General features: G+C 41.4%; 1 protein-coding gene across 12 annotated transcripts in view; it reads right to left on the bottom strand.

The window, feature by feature from the left end:
* COMMD10 (COMM domain containing 10) overlaps nucleotides 1-21,872 on the bottom strand; it is a 137,600-nt gene extending 115,728 nt beyond the window's left edge. For 10 of the 12 annotated variants that reach the window (XR_007505065.1, XR_007505064.1, XR_007505066.1 and 7 more), the window contains exons 1-4: nucleotides 21,796-21,872; nucleotides 21,556-21,646; nucleotides 19,051-19,161; nucleotides 17,100-17,255 (exon numbers count right to left, since the gene is read on the bottom strand). Coding sequence is in view for 8 of the 12 variants with exons in the window: in XM_049794926.1 (XP_049650883.1) it covers nucleotides 17,100-17,255; nucleotides 19,051-19,161; nucleotides 21,556-21,646; nucleotides 21,796-21,827 (390 nt within the window). In the remaining 4 variants the exon portion in view is untranslated. The remainder of the gene's footprint in view (nucleotides 1-17,099; nucleotides 17,256-19,050; nucleotides 19,162-21,555; nucleotides 21,647-21,795) is intronic. The other 2 variants (XM_049794929.1, XM_049794933.1) reach the window with 1 other exon arrangement.
* Between the last annotated feature and the right edge of the window lie 1,356 nt (nucleotides 21,873-23,228).

Here is a 23,228-nt window from a genome sequence, read left to right as displayed (position 1 = left end):
TCCAAATTACAGTCAAATTGTAAGCCCTCTCTACCAAGTTACTCAGAAGAAGAACGATTTTAAATGGGGGCCTGAGCAACGACAAGCCTTTGAACAGATTAAGCAGGAGATTGTTCACACAGTAGCTCTTGGGCCAGTCCGGACAGGACAAGATATTAAAAATGTGCTCTACACTGCAGCTGGGGAGAATGGCCCTACCTGGAGCCTTTGGCAGAAAGCACCTGGGGAGACCCGTGGCCGACCTCTGGGGTTTTGGAGTCGGGGATATCGAGGATCTGAGGCTCGCTATACTCCAACTGAAAAAGAGATCTTGGCAGCATATGAAGGAGTTCGAGCCGCCTCAGAAGTCGTTGGTACTGAAACACAGCTCTTCTTAGCACCTCGACTGCCAGTGCTGGGCTGGATGTTCAAAGGGAAAGTTTCATCTACGCATCACGCGACTGACGCCACGTGGAGTAAGTGGATCGCACTGATCACACAGCGAGCTCGCATAGGAAACCCCAGTCGCCCAGGAATGTTAGAAGTGATCACGGACTGGCCAGAAGGCAAAGATTTTGGAATGTCGCCAGAGAAAGAGGTGACACGGGCCGAAGAAGCCCCGCTGTATAATAAACTGCCAGAAAATGAGAGGCAATATGCCCTGTTCACTGATGGGTCCTGTTGCATTGTGGGAAAGCATTGAAGGTGGAAGGCTGCTGTACAGAGTCCTACACAAGTAGTCGCAGAAACTGCTGAAGGAGAAGGTGAATCGAGTCAGTTTGCAGAGGTGAAAGCCATCCAACTAGCATTAGACATTGCTGAAAGAGAAAAGTGGCCAGTGCTCTATCTCTATACTGACTCATGGATGGTGGCAAATGCCCTATGGGGGTGGCTACAGCAATGGAAGAAGGGCAATTGGCAGCGCAGAGGTAAACCCATCTGGGCTGCCGCACTGTGGCAAGATATCGCTGTTCGGTTAGAGAAACTAGTGGTAAAAGTACGTCACGTAGATGCTCATGTACCCAAGAGTCGAGCCACTGAAGAACATCAAAACAACCACCAGGCAGATCAGGCCGCCAAGATTGAAGTGTCTCAGGTGGACCTGGACTGGCAACATAGGGGGTGAGCTATTTATGGCTCAGTGGGCCCACGATACCTCAGGCCATCAGGGAAGAGATGCTATATATAGATGGGCTCGAGATCGAGGGGTGGACTTGACCATGGACACTATCGCACAGGTCATCCATGAATGTGAAACGTGCTGCAATTAAGCAAGCCAAGCAGCAAAAACCCCTGTTGCATGGAGGGCGATGGCTGAAATATAAACAGTGGGAGGCCTGGCAGATTGACTATATCACACTCCCACGAACATGCCAAGGCAAGTGCCATGTGCTTACAATGGTGGAAGCAACCACTGGGTGGCTGGAAACATACCCTGTGTCCCATGCCACTGCCCAGAACACTATCCTGGGCCTTGAAGAGAAAATTTTATGGCAACACGGCACCCCAGAAAGAATCGAGTCGGACAACGGGACTCACTTCCGAAACAACCTCGTAGACACCTGGGCCAAAGAACATGGCATTGAGTGGGTGTATCACATCCCTTATCACACACCAGCCTCCGGAAAAATTGAACGATACAATGGACTGCTGAAAACTACATTGAGAGCGATGGGGGGTGGAACTTTCAAGCACTGGGATACACATTTAACAAAAGCCACCTGGTTAGTTAATACTAGAGGATCCGCCAATCGGGCTGGCCCCGCCCAACCAAGAGTTCCACATACTGTAGAAGGGGATAAAGTCCCTGTAGTGCGCATGAGGAGTATGTTAGGAAAGACAGTCTGGGTTAGTCCTCCCTCAAGCAGAAGCAAACCCATTCAAGGGGTTGTTTTTGCTCAAGGACCTGGGTACACCTGGTGGGTGATGCAGAAGGATGGGGAGGTTCGATGTGTACCTCAGGGAGATTTGATTTTGGGAGAGAATAGCCAGTGAATTGGGCTGTATGATATTTAACTGCTAAATAACCTGCCAATGCATGTCATTGTATCTATAGTGTCTATATGCCATATCAAGGGTATTATTGTGAGAATTATCCAAATGACTACAGGATGGACTTTTGAAACTGAGCCAAGTACAGCAGCGATAGAACTTGAACTGGCACCCAGCAATTTCCTCAAGATCAACATCTTCGACCTGCAGACCAAGGGCATGAGTTACACCAAATGTACTAGCCACAAGTTCCAGAGGCAGCGTACAACAACCCAACATCTCACACCATCTCTCTCTTATCCTGAAGAACTGTTACAACAGATAGAGCCCCAAAATCGATGGACACATTAGAGGGATAGCCCATAGGCTAAAGGAACACCATGTGTGTGTGTGTGCGAGGTCAGGGGGTGGAGTCCATATACTTATATATAAGACAAGGAAAGTTGCAGTGGTTGATTGGAAAAAAAAATAAAAAAATGTAAGATCTGGGCATGATGTAGATGGTGTAGAATAAGGGGTGGATAATGTCCTGGGTTCAGCTGGGATAGAGTTAATTTTTACAGGAACCTGGGAGGTGGGGGCATAGCCAGGGCAGCTGACCTGAACTAGCCAAGGATCTATTCCATACCATGTGACATCAAGCTTAGTACATAAATGGGGAGCGGGCCGGGGGGTGCTCTCTGTTTTTGGTGGGGGAAGTGGCGGAGCATCAGGTCCCGGGTGGTGAGCAGTTGCACTGTGCATCACTCTTTTTGTATACTTTTTTCTCATTAGTGCCGTTGTTGTTGTAGTAATCTCTTTGTGTTTGTCCCAGTAAACTGCCTTTATCTCAACCCTCGAGGTTCCAGTTTCTTTTTCTTTTCTCTCCTCCGTCTCCTCCCCATCCCACCGGAGGGGGGCGGAGGAGTGAGCGAGCGGCTGCCTGGTCCTTTGTTACCGGCCGGGCTGAAACCACGACACCTTATTAGCATCAAATGGCTATATGCATTTCTACAGAGAGAGAGAGGAATGCTGATCAGCATTTAGCAAAGAGCAAGCAAAAGAATTCGCAAAATTAGAGTTTGATCTTAAAGTCTAAAAAGTGAGAAAAACAGACTTCTGGGCTGAACTTGTTAACAAGCCTGATGGGCAGAGAATGCAGAAGCAATTCTAAATTAGTAGCAGTGTTCTGTACTTTTATGTTTATGAGGGGAAAAAGCTCATGAAAGCCTGGATGGGAAAGGAACACATAGCATAAACAAACTAGCATACGCAATTTGTGAAGTCTACTACTACAATTACAACAAACATTTTCAGTATTGCCAAAAGAAAATTGGTAAAAAGGAGTGGTAACATTACCACTACATTTGGTAATGTTTGCAAATCAACTATGCAATAATACAATTTTTCAATTGTATTATTTCAGTTTGGTATTTCTCCCATTGCCAATGGGTTATGGTTTAGTTTGTCTGTTTGGACTTCTTTTTAAAAGCAACAAATCCCCCCAACCACATGTGGCTTTTTAGAGAGCAAAATGTTTTCATTACCCTGAAGTCGCTAAGGGGCTGTTGGAGCTTCCCAACATGAGTGATAAGAATTTTAAAGCAAACTGAGCTTGTAGCCCACAATCAGAATTAAAAGCCAGTAAGAGTAACCTTTAGAATAACTAGATCACGTTGTGAATATTGAGAAGAAGAACGTGTACTAAGGATGGTATGATACTAAATCTTACTCATCTAGTTCATAATGCATGTATCAGTTCAGTCAAATTGTCCTCTAGTGACATTACTAACCTGAGCACAGCTGAAAATAAATCTTAACATCCCTTCCGAAAATTCAAATCTTGGCACAAAACCACATGCTTCTAATAGTACCACCTCTTGTGGTACTGGTGGTGCCAAAGGACTTGGTTAATATGGACATTCCTGTACTTGGTTGCCAGCTGCTTCCGATGGCACAAAATGCCGGTTTTCACTTGCATAGCTGAGATCTAACATCCAAGTCTCCTGACTTTGAGTCAATACTCAAAGAGCTGCTTCAAGGTAGTTTAAGTGCATCTATAGTTACTTTCCTTCATTGGCAGTCTGATTAATTTGAGGACAGGCTGAAGCAGTGTAATTGACTTATTTTTTTGAGTTTTTAAAAACTGCATAATAGAAATAGAATGCCAAAAAACTTCTTACTGACTCATTCTTTACAGGTACCACAGAAAACAGAGTTCTGTTAGGCAGAAGCCTAACAAACTATTTCAGATAAAGTAGGACGGCTGCAGTAATACAGAAATTAGTTTCATGCTCCACTGGTATATAGACCCACCCATTTGATATTCAAATAGTTTAATTAACTTAAATGTTACTGCACATGAGATTATGCCTTTCATATCCTGAGAAAAAAATATACTTGCCTGTTTCTATAAAGCTTTTTCTGTAAAAAACCCAAAATAATATGCAAGTGTAATGGTGCTGTTTTTCAGAATTACACTCTCCTCATCTATTTGTACCAAATATGGTGTATCTGTAAGAGCACTGTATCAGTTTACACGCAGCAACTATTCTTGGAAGTAAGTTCAGCTTCACTACATCAATGCTGGAGTGCTCACTTAGTTAAAAGGCTACTTTAATTCACTGTCTAGAGTAAATATTGATAACTTAAGATTCCAGTCTAAACTGCTACTATTACAGTGTTAAGAGTGAATAACTAACACTGTAGGAGAGTGCATAATACGGGGATGAAAACCCAGCCTTCAGGCCGTTCTTGAAGAAGTAGATGTATGATAGCTGGAGAAATAAGTTTCAAGAGCTACCCTCAAATAACACCAGTGTGAGCAAAAAACTATTAGATAATTTAAAGATGGAGCCTGACAAATTCAGAAAGTCACTATATGATGTGGCTGTTTGCAGTAATAGGGAAAATGAACAACTCAATGTCTCTGCCCACATGTACCTCAGAAATGAACCTATCCTGCCCCCAAAGGCAAGAATTACAGAAAGAGAAAAATTAAATCCTGTTTCAACAAATGAAATCAGAATTTTGTCTTTGTAACTCAGATACTAACTCACTCAGTTCAGCTATTTTCCCCTCTAGTTTGAGAGGAATAGTCCAACTTTAAATATCAAAACATTTCCTGGAACAGTCTGAAAGAGCTGTTTATATAATTTAAGACATCCATAGTATTACTCTCATTGAAGCTGTTACGACCATTGAAGTGACAGATAATGCGATATGAAAGACATATTCAGCAAATCTTTTTCTCATATTATTACAATAGTGTATATCACACTGACACAAAACATTTAAGAGTGTTTTCCAACTAACAAAGTATTTTAAGGAAATAAATAATCCATAACATAAGGATTTTTCTGGTGCAGATCCTTCACTTACAATACACTTATTTCTGTTGTTCTAACCAAATAACCTAGAGGAAAATGAGTATGGCCAACCTTTCACTCAGTTTTTATTCTTCAAAGAGTAACTCCAGTAGTTCCTCCACTGAAGACCAAGTACTCCTCATTTCATTGTAGAAAATCAGAATACTCACATTTTAAAGTTTGAGTGTCTCCTCCACTCATCTTTCAACAATCAAATTAGACAAAATGTGTTAAGTCAGAGTTACACAGATGAATACCTTTCATTTAAATAAAGTACTGCAACACATATATATGGTTTTAATAAATTAACTATCAGTTTTGTATGGATGGGAGAGGACTAAAGGTATATTGCCTGTTAAGAAAAGCACTGGTCTACAATGCACTACTCTAACTTTAGACCTGTGTAATCACACCAACATAAAACTAAAGCAAACCATTAAGTCTGCTCTCTAAAATTTACAGCCTAAGATGCCAATTCTGTTCTTCATCAGCACACTCAGCACTGCAGAATCAAACCTCCAAATTAGATATGAAAATGTCAATTGTGCCTGCTGTGATGATGAAAATAATTTAGGTAAGAGGCCAAGAGAAGGATGACAAAACATGTATGACTGAACTCCTTCAAAAACTCTCCCTGCCTACTTAAGAAAATAATGATAGTGCAGAGGAGACACCAGCATGATGAAGCCAAAAGTGTATGCAATACAGCAAACAAATATTAAAGAAGAAAAAAAGGTGCACATTTTTAAGAGGAAAGCCATGAGCAACAGGCACAATTCACCAATCGTCACAGGTAGGGTCTTCATCACAGAAATACTCTGTAATTAGGAAGAGAGTGTTTCCTTTAAGATAAGCCCCAGATCAAACATCAGTTTTGTACTGATTGGAAGCTCTAGCACTGGGGGCAGGGGCAATGACTGCATAAACACACTGATTTCTATTCTCTGTTGTTGCTACTGACTTCAGTTGTATTAAGGTGGCATATCTCTGAAGGAAGTTCTGGGTGTTGCAGTGTCTTTTCTGCAGGCCTCCATAGGTAACAACTGCTCCATGGGTGAGGTGTCCGCAATGAAACAGCTGGATTTTCACATTGATTGCATATAGTTTCTGACTACAGTCTTCTACTACATTTTGAATAGCAATGGAAAAAACTGATGGTATACACAATTTCAAAAGCTGTCCCCCTACTGTACAAACATACTCAATTTCAACACAATTCAGTACCCCCATTTTATAAAGGGATTACTGAGGCATTTTGTGGCTTCAGTGAAAAGCACTCTTCAGTGGCAGATTGAAAATCTGCAAGACTCAATTTTTATCCAGAAATATGAGTCACAAATTGAATTATCAGCATCTTCAGCTGACATTATTAGGCAAATCTTCAAATTAAAGCCAAGAATCAGAGCAGGCCCCACAAAAACAGTATGTAACTATCAATAAAACATTAAATACACCCACACAAAGTCAGGACAATAGGGTGGGGTTTTTTTAAAAAGCATGAAAGCCTGTAATTAAAGACAGTCATAACACATATGCACAGCCAAGTTAAGCAGAGGTTGCATAGCCAACTACAATGCCTATGACTAAATTTTAAGACCATACTGCGCAACCTTTATGCTAGTTTTGCAATGTATCTTAGTCATGTATTCATAAGAAAGTAAGAGTCACTGGATGGATCTTATCTATCTAGTCACAATACTAGAATATAGTGTCAAATATAATTCTGCCTTAATCTTGCAGATACTGCAAGACCATCAGTAAACAGACAAACAAAACAAAACAAACAGGAAAGTAGCAACTATGCTTTTCACCAGTAGACAAGAATAATCTTCCAGGCTCTGAAGCAGTCCACATGCTATAATTGTCTCTAACTAGAAACAGTGGTAGCTGTAACATAAAGGCAAGGAAAGGGTTGGATTGCGTCAGGCAGACAGACAATGAATTTAGAGAATCCTGTAAAAAGACTGACCGAATAGAGTACAAGTCCCAAAGGAAAAAAAAATCTGAAAGTTTAAAAAACAAAGGGAAACTATTTATGTGGCTTTGTGTCTTAGCCTCGAAAGAAGGCACTGTAAGACCAATGGACTGAAGATAGGTTGGACCAGACCCCTAGTCGCATGGGACATTCAAGTGAGCGGGACAGGGAGGCACTGAAGAGTGCCACAGGCCATGGATTATGTTTGCTGTGCAACTCTCAGATCCCTCACCACAACTTCCCCTAATGATATCAGCAACTTTAGGAGGCAGGAGGGGAAAAAAAAAATAAATAAAAAAAAAATGAGAGGAGCAATAAGTGTTTTAATTTTGTAAACTGGGACTTCCAGTTTGTAATTAATACTAGAAAAAGCAAGAGGAGCAAGCCAAAAAGCCAGTACATCTGTTACCTCTCAGAGAGGATTTGAATATTAAGAGGGTATTAAAAATAGAAAAAGAGACTGAGATTTAACTCTAAAAGGAAAATTTGCACAAATTATATACCTAAAGCTATCTTATTTGGTGAATATGTAAGATGAACTAGATTCTTCATCTAAGATTGGCTCTCTCCTGGAGGATTAATTTCCTCTGACTTCCCATTTTTGTCTGCAAGGATAATGTCCTATTGCTCTTCAGCAAACCTTACTTAGCACATATGCCAGGCAAAGTGGTATTTTCAGACTTCTTCCTTCAATAATCAAACTAAAACTCCTCATATCTTTAATCTTTGAATTTAAAAAAGGAAAAAGACACACACCAAAAAGTACCAGTGTACTTCAAAAGGGAGTAAACAAAAGAAATAATATGACATGAAATTGGTAGAGCAAGGCTAATGCTAAGAAGCAACAACTTCAAAAGGCTTTTCCCTAATTGAAGTTACTACACATTTTCACCTTTACATGTATTTTAACTGATAAGCAGCTAGCTTGAAAGCAAACAGAAAGGGACTGTATCACAAACATTAAAAACAGCGTTCGAGGTTCCAAACCCCTAGTATTTAGGGATTCACTTTGTACAAAAGATAAAAGTGTTGTTGCGCTTTGTCCCTTTCCGGGAAATTTGTGGGCACAGAGTTACAGTAAAAATATGCACCAGTCTACGAGTGCTTATATGGAAAACTCATAGCTGACTGGCTCTTTTATCTAGCAGAAGAATATATAGCAAGATCCAACAGTGGGAAGATGAAGTTAGACAGATTTTAATCAGAGATAAGGCACACATTTTTATTAACCATAAAAAATACCCCAGAAGTTACCTGTCATTTCAAGCCTTGAAATCACAACCAGACCCATTTCAAAAGCTCTTTTACACATTGAAGAAAAAAATTATAGTTTGTATTACACAGGAACTGAGGCAAGATAAGCATGATACTCTTTTATAACCTTAAAAGATGCTATTTTGCATGTAGGAACAGAACAAATGTTTCAGATGTTTTTAAACATTCTCAAAATGTACCTTCTTCCAATCTTTATTATTTATACTGTCTTGGTAGAAGACATAAGAGGGTGAGAAGGATAGGAAGAAACTCATTAAAAAAATCCCCAAGACGTAGTACCTAAAAATTGTAAACAATTAAAATACCTACTAACAAAGTTGGGTGAGTAGAAGATTAAACAGACCCAGTTGTGCTGTAGCTGGCTATTAAAATAAATCTCAGTAGGTATACAACTATGCCTTTACTACATCTTTCATCATTTGTGCTCTCTTCGCCACTGTCTGTGATGGCATCATATAATGCAATTCACAACTCACTGTGACAATGCCCATAGGTATGACACGGTCTTTGTGACCTCTGTTTGTCACTGTAAGAATGACTAGTGGATCAGACACTAACAAAAAACTGAGAGATTCTTTCTGTTTGAGCTGTATTCCTCTTTATTTTGCATATCTTCTGATATCAGAACAACTTTTTCCCCTCACGACACACACACAGAGCACACCAATTCTGTTCTTTTTTGTCATAAACACCATAGGATGTATGTGTTTCAGAATACTTCTGCAGATTTGCCAGCGTTTAGCAGAGGGAATTTAGCATATTCACATTACATATATACCCCTTAGCAAGAAGGCCAGTTTCTGAGAAAACTACTTTCAGAGTTTTTCCCATATGGCTTCAAACAGCCAGTCAAGATACAGAATTGACAGCTCTGTCAAGAATTTTAGGTATGTAATTTCACTAGTTACATTCCCACGCATCATTATATTAAGTAATGCTGTCTAAAGGCTATAAAAAACTTCTCCTGGTTGGCAACATAGAATTCTTACCTTTTCTATTTTTATATATATATATATTTTAAAGATACCCTCAGTAGTTTTCCAAGACAAGAAAGCTATGAGGTATTTAGCTTGACCTGCCTTTAAAACAGATAGAGTACTTTACAGAGAGTACCAAAAAACCATACAGAGAACATAATATAGGGGGAGAGGGAGAAAAGCAACAGAATTGATGAAAAAATGCAATGAGAATTCAGAGTGAATCCAAATAAAAAACTAGCTCTTTTTCACAGAGAGGAAAAAATAGGTTTTAATCTGATCAATATGTGTCCTGATGTCTAAACTGATACATTACCCAGCAAAGACTTAAAAACTGGATCAGATTGATATCAGACTATTACCACTGGCCTATCATTCTAGAGGCCAAATTAAGAACACATTCAAAGAAAAAACTGATACAAATACCATCATTCTCATTGACTAGGATTGTATTATACAGCAGAAATAATACAATAAAGGGACTGCCATACAAGTAAAAATTCAAAGAACTAATTAATGCAACAGGAGAATACATAATTAATAACACTGTGCAGCTGAAGACTGCCTATAGTTCAGTGAAGAAAATGAAAAGATGAGGTGAGAAAATAAATACCATTTAGCAGTACAGCTTTAGTTTAACTCCATAGTTTTTATTAATTTCTCAAGACAATAACGTCTATCAGCTAAGCAGTCTGCACCAATAAAATTTCAAAGACCTATGTTCAAAAAAGAACATTTTTTTCTCTAACAATTAGAAGTAGTGTTCAATATGACACAGAAAACTTCACCTAATCAGCATTCTGGGAAATACTTGTTCTGTTGCTCTAACAAACTCAGTTTGGCTTGTCACCCTAATGAAGCTATCAGCCAGCACATTACCACCTACATCTCTTGCATAGAACTGACAGACCCAGAACCCAGAATACTAGTTTTTATCGAGTTGTAGTTTGCAGGCAAGAAGAAGATCTGGTTTAAGAGAAATAACATGGCAATACAAGTGAAATATCTGTAAGAAATTACTTCTTGTAATAACTAGTGGTCTGGAGTCCCAGTCTGAGCACTGCTGCAACCCAAAGGTGCAGTGGCCTACTCTCTCAAAAATGGTGATGAGCCAAATGAATAAGTAATATTATGAAATAATAATCCCGGACAGACAACTACCCACTAGTTTTGGCCGTAAGTTAATGAATCCTCAGTTCTTCCTTCAATTTGGCCAAAGGTTCCAAAGTTTGCATGATGTGCAAACCATACCACTAAATAAAAAAAAAGAAAAAACTGTCAACCATTTTATGTTGTCTTAAAACAGAAATGCAAGATTAGAGCCTGGTCCTTCTTGTGTACGCTATAGGAAACAGACTTAGTGGCAGCGTTTCAGTACTTCCAAAATACACAGCTAAGTATCAGATGCCAGGAGACTCAGAATTATTTTGCCACTTGGATTTTAGTAAAAAACTTTAAAACAAAGATAAAATTCCAATTAGATCTTTCTTAGTTACATTGCAAACTGTCTTGTACACAGTTTCCCAGAACACCCTCTCATGATGGAACAGAGCTATCAGGATCTCAGTAATAATAATCATGACCCTGATTCTGCACTCAGAACCAGGTGAGCTATCCCATGCATACACCCACCTAAGCTGTCACAAAGAAAATCCAGAGTTGGTAAGTGTACAGAAAAGCATATGGCAAGCAAAAGCATGAAATATTCACACATACTCTGAATTCTAAATTAATATGTAGTCCTGCACACCACCTGAACAGGACAGTAAAAGCCCTTACCAAAGATGCAGTGACAACCAAAAAGCCCATACATATTTTTAAAAGTGTATGAAAGAAAAAAAATCTGTATTCATAGAATCATATTATGGGTTCAAAGGAACATTTAAGATCACCTAGTCCAACCCTCCTGCTGTGGGCAGGGACATCTGTCAATAGATCACATTGTTCAAAGCCCCTTCCAACCTGACTTGGAACACTTCCAATAATGGGGCATCCACAGCTTCTCTGGGCAACCTCTTCCAGTGTCTCACCACCTTCATTGTAAAAAATTCTTCCCTTATATCCAACCTCTTTTAGTTTAAAACCAATGCCCCTAGTCCTGTCACTACAGGCCCTGGCAAAAAGACTCTCTCCATCTTTCTTATAAGCTGCCTTTATACACTGAATGGCTCCGTTCAGGTCTCCCCAGAACCTTCTCTTCTCCAGGCTGAACGACGCGACCTCTCTCTGCCTGTCTTCATAGCACAGGTGTTTCAGCCCTCTGATCATTTTTGTGGCTCTCCTCTGGACCCACAGCAACAGGTCCATGTCTTTCTTGCTCTGAGGACTCCAGGGCTGGACGCAGTACTCCAGGTGGGGTCTCACTAGAGCAGAGCAAAAGGGTAGAATCACCTCCCTCAATCTGCTGGCCACCCTTCTTTTTACAGAAGCTGGGATACTATTGCCTTTCTGGGCTGCAAGTACACATTGCTGGCTCATGTCCCATTTTTCATCCACTGGTATCCCCAAGTCCTTCAATCCCTTCATCCCCGAGTCTGTGTTGATGCTGGGGATTACCCCAAGCCAGGAGCAGGACCTTGTGGCTTGGCCATGTTGAACTTCATAAGGTTCACATGCACCCACTCCCCAAGGTTGTCAAGGTCCCTCTGAGTGGCATCCCTTCCCTCTAACAAATCAACTGCACCACGGAGCTTGGTGTCATCAACAGACTTGCTGAGGGTGCACTCACTACCACTGTGGCATTGATGAAGACATTAAATAGTGTTGGTCCCAGTCCAGACCCCTGAGGGAGACCTTTATTATAAAGCCACCACATAAAGTATTACTATTTCAGGCAAGCCCGTATTATACTCTATTCACATTAGTTTCTTGCAAAATATAGCAGAAATATGTGAGAGACAGATAACTTGAAGGATGACAAACAGGAAACTTCCATGGAATGGGAGGGAGAAATCACATACTATGCAGCTCAAAATAAAAACAAGACCACAGTCGTCTTTAGTATTTCTCATAATAAAAAAGGGGATACACATTAAAAATCAAAAGATAATGGATATACTGTTTTTAAAAAACATCAATACATATCACCTTTCCCTCAAGTGGCAGAAAATCAGAAATCAGGCAAGTACACAGACTGAAACCTCCAGGTTCATTAAAGTAGGATATTTCACAAGTGACAATCAATCATCTTTGAGGGTATAAGACAGCTTCTAAGTCACGAGCTGAGGCAGAATTTTTCATCAAACAGATTAACCCCTACACTTCCATCCAAGGTGCCAAAGACAGGATACACAATGAACAGATTTTCTGATCTAGTACAGCAACTCCCGTACTTCTGGAATCTGAATCACTAATAAAACTACAAGGTACACTTGACAAAAAAACCTGATCATTATGAATGCAACTTCAACCATACGCAAAGCATGAATAAATCAAGAGTCTTAAAAAAACCCCAACCATCCAGTTAAAAAAAAATATCCAAAATCAGCCCCAACAAACACCAATCCTCAAGATCGCTAAGGAAAACAAATGTCACTCCTATCTTCAAGGAGGACCCAGGGAACTAAAGGCTGGTCAGCCTCACCTCAGTCCCTGGGAAGGTGATAGAACAACTAATCCTGGAAACCACTTCCAGGCACGTGAAGAACAAGAAGACGACTTGAAGCAGTCAGCATGGATTCACAAGGGGGAAGTCATGCTTGACCAATTTGATAAACTTCTTCAGTGAAATGACTGGCTTGGTAGACAAGGTGAGAGCAGTGGATAGGGTCTACCTTGACTTCAGGAAGGCCTTTGACACTGTGTTCCGTAAGATCCTTATAGACAAGCTGTTCATGTATGCTGATGATGCAGAAAGAGAGGCAGATTGAAAACTGGCTGAATGGCCAGGCATGGAGGGTGGTGATCAGTGGCACAAAGTCTAGTTGGAAGCCAGTAACTAGCACTGTACACCAGGGGCAAACATTGGGTCCGGTCCTGTTCAACATCTTCATTAATGATCTGGATGATGGGGCAGAGTATACCCTCAGCAAGTTTGCAGATGACACAAAACTGGGAGAAGTGACTGACAGACCAGAGTTGTACTACCATCCTGAGGGACCTGGAAAGGCTGGAGAAATGGGCTGACAGAAACCTTGTGAAGTTCAAGAAGGGTAAGTGCAAAGTCCTGCAGCTGGGGAGGAACAACCCTGAGAACAAGTACATGCTGGGGGCCACCCATCTAGAAAGAAGCTTTGTGAAAAAGGACCTGGGGGTCCTGCTGGACACCAAGTTGAGCATAAGCCAACAAAATGCCCTTACAGCAAAGAGGGCTAATGCTATCTAGGACTCCATTAGGAAGAGTATTGCCAGCAGGCTGAGGGAGGTGATCCTTCCCTTCTACTCAGCAATAATGTAACCACATCTGGAGTACTATTACCAGTTCTGGGCTCTCCAGTACAAGAGAGACATGGACATACTGAAGAGAGTCCAGCAAGGGCCACTAAGATGATGAAGGGACTGGAGAATCTCACATACAAGGAAAGGCTGAGAGAGCTGGGGCCGTTCAGCCTGGAGAAGAGTGGGCTCAGGGGGATCTCATCAATGTATACACATACCTGAAGGGAGGGTGCAAAGAGGATGGAGCCAGGCTCTTTCCAGTGGTGCCCAGTGACAGGATGAGAGGCAATGGGCACAAACTGAAACACAGAAGGCTCTGCCTGAACACACAAAAAAACCCACTTTTTCACCTTGAGGGTGACAAAGCACTGGCACCAGGTTGCCCAGGAAGACAGTAGAGTCTCCATCCTTGAGACAGTCAAACGCTGTCTGGACACAGTCCTGGGCAACTGACTCTAGGTGGTCCTGCCTGAGCAGAGAGGCTGGACCAGATGATCTCCAGAGGTCCCTTCCAACCTCAACCATTCTGTGATTATGTTGCTGACAATTATGACAACAGAACAGTCATATTCTTTCTATGTACCTAATATTGCTTCTGTGAGAGAAGTGAACAGCGCCAGTCATTAACTTACACACAGGCATTTAAAGAAGTACCTACAGAGAGGGCAAATTTTTAGGGTCAATTGTTTTAAAAGTTACACACATATATACATGTTGCAGAGAGTACTGCTAACCTGATACACATCTCTTTTTAAAAAGAAATGAGTTCATATAATTTCTACATCAATCTAAAAACCTAAATTGTAAATCTAATCTAAAAAGCTAGCACTCTGGTCTAAGTATTTTTCAGGATTCTAACTTTTTTTAACTTTAATTTGACATGTTGAAAGTTCACAGCAAGTTGGCTACTATAACAATGTATCATAAGTAAGAGAATATTTTGCCCACCATTTGTCAAGGTATAGAAAGATAATACAGTAAATACGTGCTGATACACAAATATTTATAGAATATAGAAGGAAATAGTGAAGGGATCATGCAGTCATCTACTGCATTCATAAGACATTACAAGGAGATTCATAAGATAAGGAGATGGCAAGTTCTTCTTCCATTATCTCATGCAATTTCTAAAATATATTATCTCTGTGTGCCTTGTCAGCAGAATAAATACTTCATATAGCAATTAGTTCTGTGAATTGAGGCTTTGGGTTAAGGAAAAGTTCTCTTGAACTTCAAGTTTTTCTCTCAACTAAAATCTACAGGATTAAGATGTTTTCAAAACAAAATGAGAAAGTAAATTCAAGTTCAAACTCAGGTTACACTCACACTCAAACTGATACTCAACTCATCACCTAGGCTAGGAAAAGGAAAGAAAAGAGTGAAATGATGCTTTAAGCACACGTAAAGGCACACACCTATTTTAAACCTTCTTTCAAGCTAAAAAACAAGTTACACTGTGATTTTTTTGGCCACTGATTTTCTACAAGCTTTATTAAAAATGACAGTTTCAAACTGCTTTATATGGGATGTAATACACTAGCAAAATGCCATTCCATTATATGAGACCGCAGTGAAGTCACAAAAACTCCAAAACTGTAACATACAACAGAAGCATTGTATGTTGCAGGGCTCACAAAACTGCAGGCAAGAAACAGAGCAATGTCATCACCAAACAGGACCACAGGTGTGTATGGTACTAGCTTCAAATAAAAGAGGATCAAAGGTGGTTTTATTAGTTTCTTATATGCTGAAGACCCAGCAGTAAAATATGTATTGCTGCATAGTCCCTGTGAAGTAAATTCTCAGACAGGTGCTTGCTAGGGCATCTTCAGAATTGCCTTCCGTTCTGCACACATATACTATATTCTGAAAAGTTTGCCTTATCACCTTCTGTGATTTCACTTGGTTTTCAAATTACTCCCCTCCTTCAACAGAGAGTCATACTTGCCTATATACTCACAGTATCACTGACCATTTAAACTTTGGGACTAGTACACTTGGCACTGTAAATTTTATTGCAAAAAGACAGAAACCCAAAGTGTCTTGTTCAGCTCAATTTTTTTTTTTCTTTTTTTTTTTGCATACTTACATTATCAGTCATTTACTTGGTTAGCTTCATGAGTCACTACAATTTTGCAGATTAAAATCCTACAAATTTTGTGTCTAAAATTACCCAGTTTTACAAAGGATCAAGTTTAAATACTTTGGAAAAATCACCTGTGATGCAATTCTGAACATCTTTACTCTGCTTCACAGACACATTTTGTTTTCTCAAAATGTGCATTTTACACCTAAACAAAATGCTAGGTTTATTTAGGTGTAAACCTGTTGGTATAAATTACATTGTTCTACTTCTGTCACTAAGGTATCATGTGTACCTTATATACGAAATTATTTTCTATGTATATTTTACTAACTAAATCATAAAGTAACAAACTGAATCTTATCCCAACAAGATATATAGCAATGATAAAAATAAAGCAAGAATAATTGAGTCAGTGTTCCACAATTCTTTTGAACCATTTGATCCTGGCTGTCACTGATGTGTTCTGTATACATCTCCTACTGCAGCTGAAGGCTTATTATGAATCAACAGAAGGATGTCGTTATACCTACTCATAGATGTAGACATTTTGCCTAAAGACACACTGAGACTTCCACAGCATGTACCAAAGTTTTAACTGGTAACAGGCACAGGTGAAGCAAGACTTTTTTACCATGGCATAATAATATCTCGAAATCATAGTAAGTATCTCACAAAATGCACCATCCAACCAGCTTGCAAAACTAAAGATGGCAGGAGCTCAGATACACTTTAAGTACAGAGAATCAACAGGCTGATGAGCTAAACCACAAGTGTTCATGAGCACATTTTACCCTTGCCCTATTGTAAAGCATGTTCACAAACATCTCCAAATTGTATGTAGGTTGCATTACTTTACATTGCTAACAATGCACATATAGTCAGGTTCCAACAGTTACAGCAGCTCAGCTAACATGTAACATCTCTTTAAGACAACGGAACTCCACTGCCATAGTCACATTTATCTACTACCTAATAAGTACTCTTTTTATTTTCCAGTACCTTGGCTTGTCACAAACTTTGTATCTTAGTCTAACCTCCTTGCTTTAAAACAAACCTACACAGCTTTATTCTCTCTTAGAAAAAAACATTACCTTCTGAGGGGTCAAAACCCTCTGCCTGAACTTTTCAATCGTATCTTGACCTGCAGCCGCCCATGCACTGGCAAATGTTTCAGCTTTGTCTTGATCCAGGTGAATGTTTTGCAGCTGTTGTTGCAATGAAGCAGGTTTCAAATTATGATAGACTGCCTGTTAAAAGGAAAAATAACTGATGTTGTCAAGCTCCGCTCTACAACTTGTGCCAGATACATTCTACCACAGATGGCAACAGTGTTCACACAAGATTTTTACTAGCAACGCTACTGTGGGACTGCAAGCATCCTGTTCATCTTAACCCTCTGACTGAGAAGACAGAAAAGTGTAACTATTTCAATTGTATCTCAAAATGCAACAATACAAGTGACTTGTCTGAAGACAAACTGTGAAAAAATGTATATACAAGCTAGATCTGAGTATATGTCTGTTTCCACTGTACATAATGCCAAAGCAGCTATCACTGAAAAAAACTTGGGCTTTGAAGTCAATTGTGACCGTGAAGAAAGGACGACTTTTCCAAATTCACACTCCTCAAGTAAGCCTGAACTACAAGGTAATATTCTGAAAAGACAGGAACAGTTTGCCAAAAAAGGTGAGTTAGAGATAACCTCCCTATTAACATTAATTTTTGTGGTAAATACTCTATATTAGTATCCTCATCTCCACTTTCAAAACAGGACTCTGTCAGCACCAGGGCAGGGAAAAAAAAAAAAAAAAAAAAAAAAAAAAAAAAACAACACATGCAGCAAAGACCATGCAGCATTTTTATTATCTATAGTGTCCACAGACCACAGGGCTGTTAAAAAAGTTACACTCTGACAGAACAAGCAGCTACTGTGTGAACCATAGCTGTCAGTGGGAATACAAAAGAGTCCTCATACAACACATATTCCATCTGACACTCTTCTTTGGGCAGATATTAACATCCTTCCCTTTCTTTTTTTTTTTTTTCTTTAAATGTCAAAGAAGTAACTCCTACAGGAAACTGAACTGCTTCTTCTGTTTATCTTCAATAATTATCATATAAATTAAGCAGTCTGATGAATTAGGATCAGACAATAAAACAGGTAAGTTTGCTGTTCGGTTGAGATGAAAATTCAAAATTCCAGTTTGGATGTGACCTCAGGTTTTGTTTTGACTTTTCTGTGCATAGGAGCCATACGGAGGACTGTTTGTTTCCTTTCTAATGCTGTGTAATGTGTTAACTAAGCAAACTAATCATAAACTGACGTGTAAGAAAGGACAAGATCCAAATCCTACAACAGACCATCAGTATGCAGGCCCTCTGCATTGACTACACTTACTATACTTGCATGGAATGGATGGATAACATCACAGCTGTGACAATTTCTAAGAAAGTTACCATATCTACCAGGTAATGCATTGGCTTTGCAACCTGAGTAGTAGTAGACTGTAGAACTGGAAAACCTTCCCTGTTTACAAGACACTTAGCTCTACACCATGCAGTCACCTACTCATTCAGATACTAGAGCTACATCAGCTGCATCTCTTCACCTAAGTACAGACTGCTTCTGTGCATGAAAGTTTTCCAAAACTGACAAGTCATGTAACTTAAGCAGTGCTCAGTAATGCCATCTAATAGTTTCCTTACAGGACTTAAAAAAATGCACGCCTGGCTTGCTTACAATGAATAAGAGGAAAGACTATAACTCACAATTATCAGCACTTCTCTCTGAGTCATGCAGAGCTCGCTTCCACCACCTATATTTACATCAGCTGGAAACTCACTCCACAAATGCAATGAGTCCAATCTGAATCAGGAAGGCATGCAAACAAAAGCAGCAAAATCACGCCCCCAAAACATACATAATATACTACAGATACATATTTTCACTAATTCCTTTTCAACATGACTTTTATATTTTTAAAATCTACAATCAAATAAAAACAAAATATTCATCTATTCATAATGATAAAAACAAGGTACCTGTTCCAAAATGAATGATATAGTTTCAAGAACTAGATGAAGATCCTGCTTTTCCAATGAAAAAGCTATTTGAAGTTTTTCTTCCTCCTCTTCACTGAAGATACTTTCAGCCTGAAGCACAAAAGTGGTTAGTCCTCACATTCCATTTAGCAACCAAAAACATACCTGTCAAAACAAAAACTATCTCCACATTTTTATAAGCATAGTGGCTGTCCAGTTGTTTCTAAATAGAAATAACAGAGTAAAGCTCTTTTTCAATAGAAAAATACAATGCAGTTCCTCTCAATGAAAATCAAAATTAAAAGCCAACAGTATCACACAAGAAGTTATGAGGATTACTTGAAGTACATCACAAGAAAATGCTTTCTCTTTGCACCTGAGAGACACTAAAGAAACATTTTTCTTTCAACTATCACACCATCTCCATCAACCTTTCATAAATAAAAAATAAGAAAAGTACAAAGTGTGTTACTTTAATCAGACTCCAAAGAAAACAGAAGGCAAAACTGTAGTGAAGTTAGCTACATATGCTCCTTCCACTCTGGATATTCTCCTGAAAATCACCCATGCTGTTACAAGAAAAATAAAGGCCTAATGTATGCTTATCTTGAAAGTCAGATTTGAATCTATAGCCTACTGTATTACTGAAGACTACTAAGAATGTTCTGTGCTTTTAAAATAGCACAGTTATATTTATTATACTACAGCAAATTAAATAGTAATTTAAATGCAGATATTGCCATCTTTTAAAATGTAATTAGTAACAAATCTATGCTACAGACATCAAAACACCATATTTAGACCACTTAGTAATGCAAAACTGCAAAGCTACCCAAAAAAGCAATTCAGCTATCAGAAAAAACAAAATGAGGCAATTACACAAAAACTTCAATGATAGCAATGTTTGTGACAAGAGTATCAAAATGGAAACATTATTTGAATCATTAGCTGTGAGAAAGAAATGCAGAGCTCTGAGAATCTGCTTGTTAAGGCAAGTAAGTTTATAGTTTCCAGCAATCTAACATGCCCTAGAGTCAAATACTTTGGAAAGGCCAACTGAACAATTTATGAGATTGACTCATCAGGCTAAATTAAGAAGACCACTCCAGCTCACCTAAACACTGATTAAAACTGTGAAGAGCTACTTAACTGCTACTGAGTAGTAAAAAAAAAGAAAAAAAAAGTTGCTGAGTTGGTGACACTTTCCAGTTACCAGTGAATTAATATCCATGCAAAACAATTGAGAAAACCCTCTGCAATAACAGTGGCATCCAAGCTAGCAATTTTGGTAGGAAAAAAAAATCAGCACCTGGAACAAATAATCAAAACAATCTTTAGAGTCTCGCAATTATGACCTTTAATACATTTGTACTTTCTACCTGCGCTGCTCTTAACCTGTAATATTTTAATGCTTATTTTGCATATATACATGTATAGAAAACAAGTTCTGTGTTTCTTTCTCTATTTTTTCTAAACACAGAACATGGGAATAAACAAAATCTGACACTGAAAGATAAAGAAAATCAACAAAGTAATTTCTGTTTTAGCATTTATCTTTCCTGCAATATTTAGTCCAAAGGTTAGACTTAGTCTCCATTTCACTTTTTGGCACTACACAGTGAAACTGACTACCGATTTTATTTCTTTTTTTATTCTGCAATTAAAAAAAACCACCACAAAACACTCCTGTAAAGATGACAAACATTTTCACGAAAATTTAGGGACTTCATTTTTAATCTCAATCCCACTGATGGCTTTGGTTGATGGAAATGAAAAGGGGAAAAAAAGAAAGAAAGAAAGAAAAAAAAAAAAAAAAAGCATTTAGCTCTTCCCTTGCAAGGGCAAGAGCGGAGTTTGTGCAAAAAGCCAAGGAACCACAAGGAAGCAGCGTCTCCCCCGAGCGCGTCCTCAGAGACGCCAGCACCTGGAGGCGATGGAAGCGGGTTGTTACAGGCACCCCTCACGCCATCCACGTCTGGCCGCTCATTGCTGGCTCTTATTTCATTCACCTGGAACAGCTCTGGACAATTAAGTGATGAATGAAATTAAGATCAAAAGTACTTTAAAACACAACAAAACAAACAAACAAAAAAAAAAAAACAATTTAAAGTGGAAGCGATTGTCCCCTAGCACAGCGGAGTGCCGCCTCTAACCCACGCAGAGGGCTCCGCGGCGCTCGGACAGAGGCGGCACTCCCGCAGCTGCTCCCGGCCCGGCCCGGCCCGGCCGTCCCACAGCAGGGAAGGCCAGGCTGCCCACGCCGCCGCACCGAGGGCGCGAGGGGAGCGGCAGCCGGCACGCCGCTGTTCTTGGGGGACACCGCTACCGCCCGTCGCGGACCCGCTCCCGCGGCTTCGCCCCCAAGGAACGCCGCCGAAGCGCCGGCGGGACCCCCCCGTCGCTGCCGCCACGCCGCCCGCCGCTGCCTGCCGACCTTGGCGACAGCGGGCTCCCAGCGGGCTCCCAGAGGGCTCCCCCCGCCCCGCCGCCGCCCGCCCCGCCAACCTTCAGGTGCAGCTTTTGCAGAAGGCGGGAGAGGAGCCGCGGAAACCGGCCCGGGTCCATGGCGTTCAGCAGCGACACGGCCCTGCGGATGCTGCACGGAAGGAGAGGAGCCGGTCAGGGGGACCCAGGCCGTGCCGAGCCGAGGCCCAGGCCGAGGCCGAGGCCTGTCCCCGCCCCGCCCTGCCGCGGGGGGAGCGCAGGCAAGGGCGGGAGCGGCGCTGCCGCCGGAGCGACCGGTACCTGTCACTTTCCGGGACGACGGACGCCGCCATGACTGCCGCTGCGGCCACGCCTCCCACCCCACCCCCGCGACGGCAGCCCAGCGGGCCCCAGCGCCCCCGCTCCGCTCCGCCCCGGCGCGGGCCGGCCGGGCCGCTCTCGCTGAGGGCCCCGAGCCCCCACGCACGGTCCCGGCTGACGGCGGGGCGGACCTGCGGCGGCCTCCGGGGCTTGGGGGGAGCGGCGAGAAGCAAACTGGCGGCGCCTCCCTCGCGGGTCGGCAGCACCCCGCGACCGCTGGGAAGGCCGTCGCTGAAATCCTGGGGTTTGAAAGTCTTGAGGACGTACTGCGCCCAGCAGAAAGCGCCGGGGAGCGGCATTTCCCCCTCTGCCGCGTGTCGCCAGTGCCCGTGCCCGAGCCGTGCCGCAGAAGCGTGGGTGGTGCGAGGCCCCTCGGCCCCTCCCGGCCCCACCGAGCCTCCGTGTTCCCGTGTGGGAGCGCCCAGCCAGCTGCGAGCCGCGGGTCCGCGACGCTCTTGTTGGCGGGCCGCGAACCGGCGACACGGCGGTCAGGCCCGCGGCCTCACGGCAGAGCGTTCCGGGGGCGGTGGAGCCGACGGCGGCTGGCTGCCTGTCCGTCTTCCCCAAATAACCTGTTCCCCGGGTGGCAGCCCCAAACTCTCCCCGTGCGGGTGTTACCTTGAACGGACGTAACGTCCGTGAGACCTCCGGTTCCCGTCGGGGTGGGCTGAAGTGGAAGAACGGGCTGAAAGACCGTGGGGCCAGCAAACAGAGGAACAGGGAGCATGACTGCGTCAGCCTTGTTTTCCTAGGAAGCAAACTAAAAATATTAAAAATGTGCAAAGGGCTTCTGAGTGTGGTTGTACAGGCTTGTAAGATGTGGCCCGAAGGGTTAGGTGTGTGGTAATAAATTACGGTAGTGTCAAGAGGCAGGAGGGAAAAGGCTTGACCTTTTTGAGGTACTGTAAAGGTACTGTTTTATAAACACCGATGCCGAAATCCTGACTCTGTCGAAGAGAGGGGAATTTCGTTATTAACTTCAATAGGGCAGGGATTTCAGCCACAAAGTTTGGAAAGATAATGTCTGTTTAAATAGACTCAGCCTTAAGAACCAGCTTCAGGAAAAAAGAGTGGCAAACCTGGCTGTACTCTAAGGGGAACGTTAAAGCAGAGAATTCCTGTCTGACACTTCAACAACATTTGCACTGTACCTCCTACCAGAAGCTGGACCCACAGTCACTGTTACAAAGGGCAGCTACATTTTTCATGCTATTGTTCTGGGGTGAAATAAAATTACGTTCAACTATTACATCTGTTTTTCTGTACTCTTACAAAACACGAAAAGACAATCTTCTCGCAAGAAATTTATTGGGCTGGAAAAGAAACATGAGTGTTTCGCTCCACGCTGAAATAATGTAGCTTCTTGTTCTAGG

Source organism: Accipiter gentilis, chromosome Z (assembly GCF_929443795.1).
Source record: "Accipiter gentilis chromosome Z, bAccGen1.1, whole genome shotgun sequence".
NCBI classification, from domain to species: Eukaryota; Metazoa; Chordata; class Aves; order Accipitriformes; family Accipitridae; genus Astur; species Astur gentilis.
The sequence above is the reverse complement of the archived record's forward strand: the minus strand, read 5'-3'. Positions and strand labels throughout refer to the sequence as shown.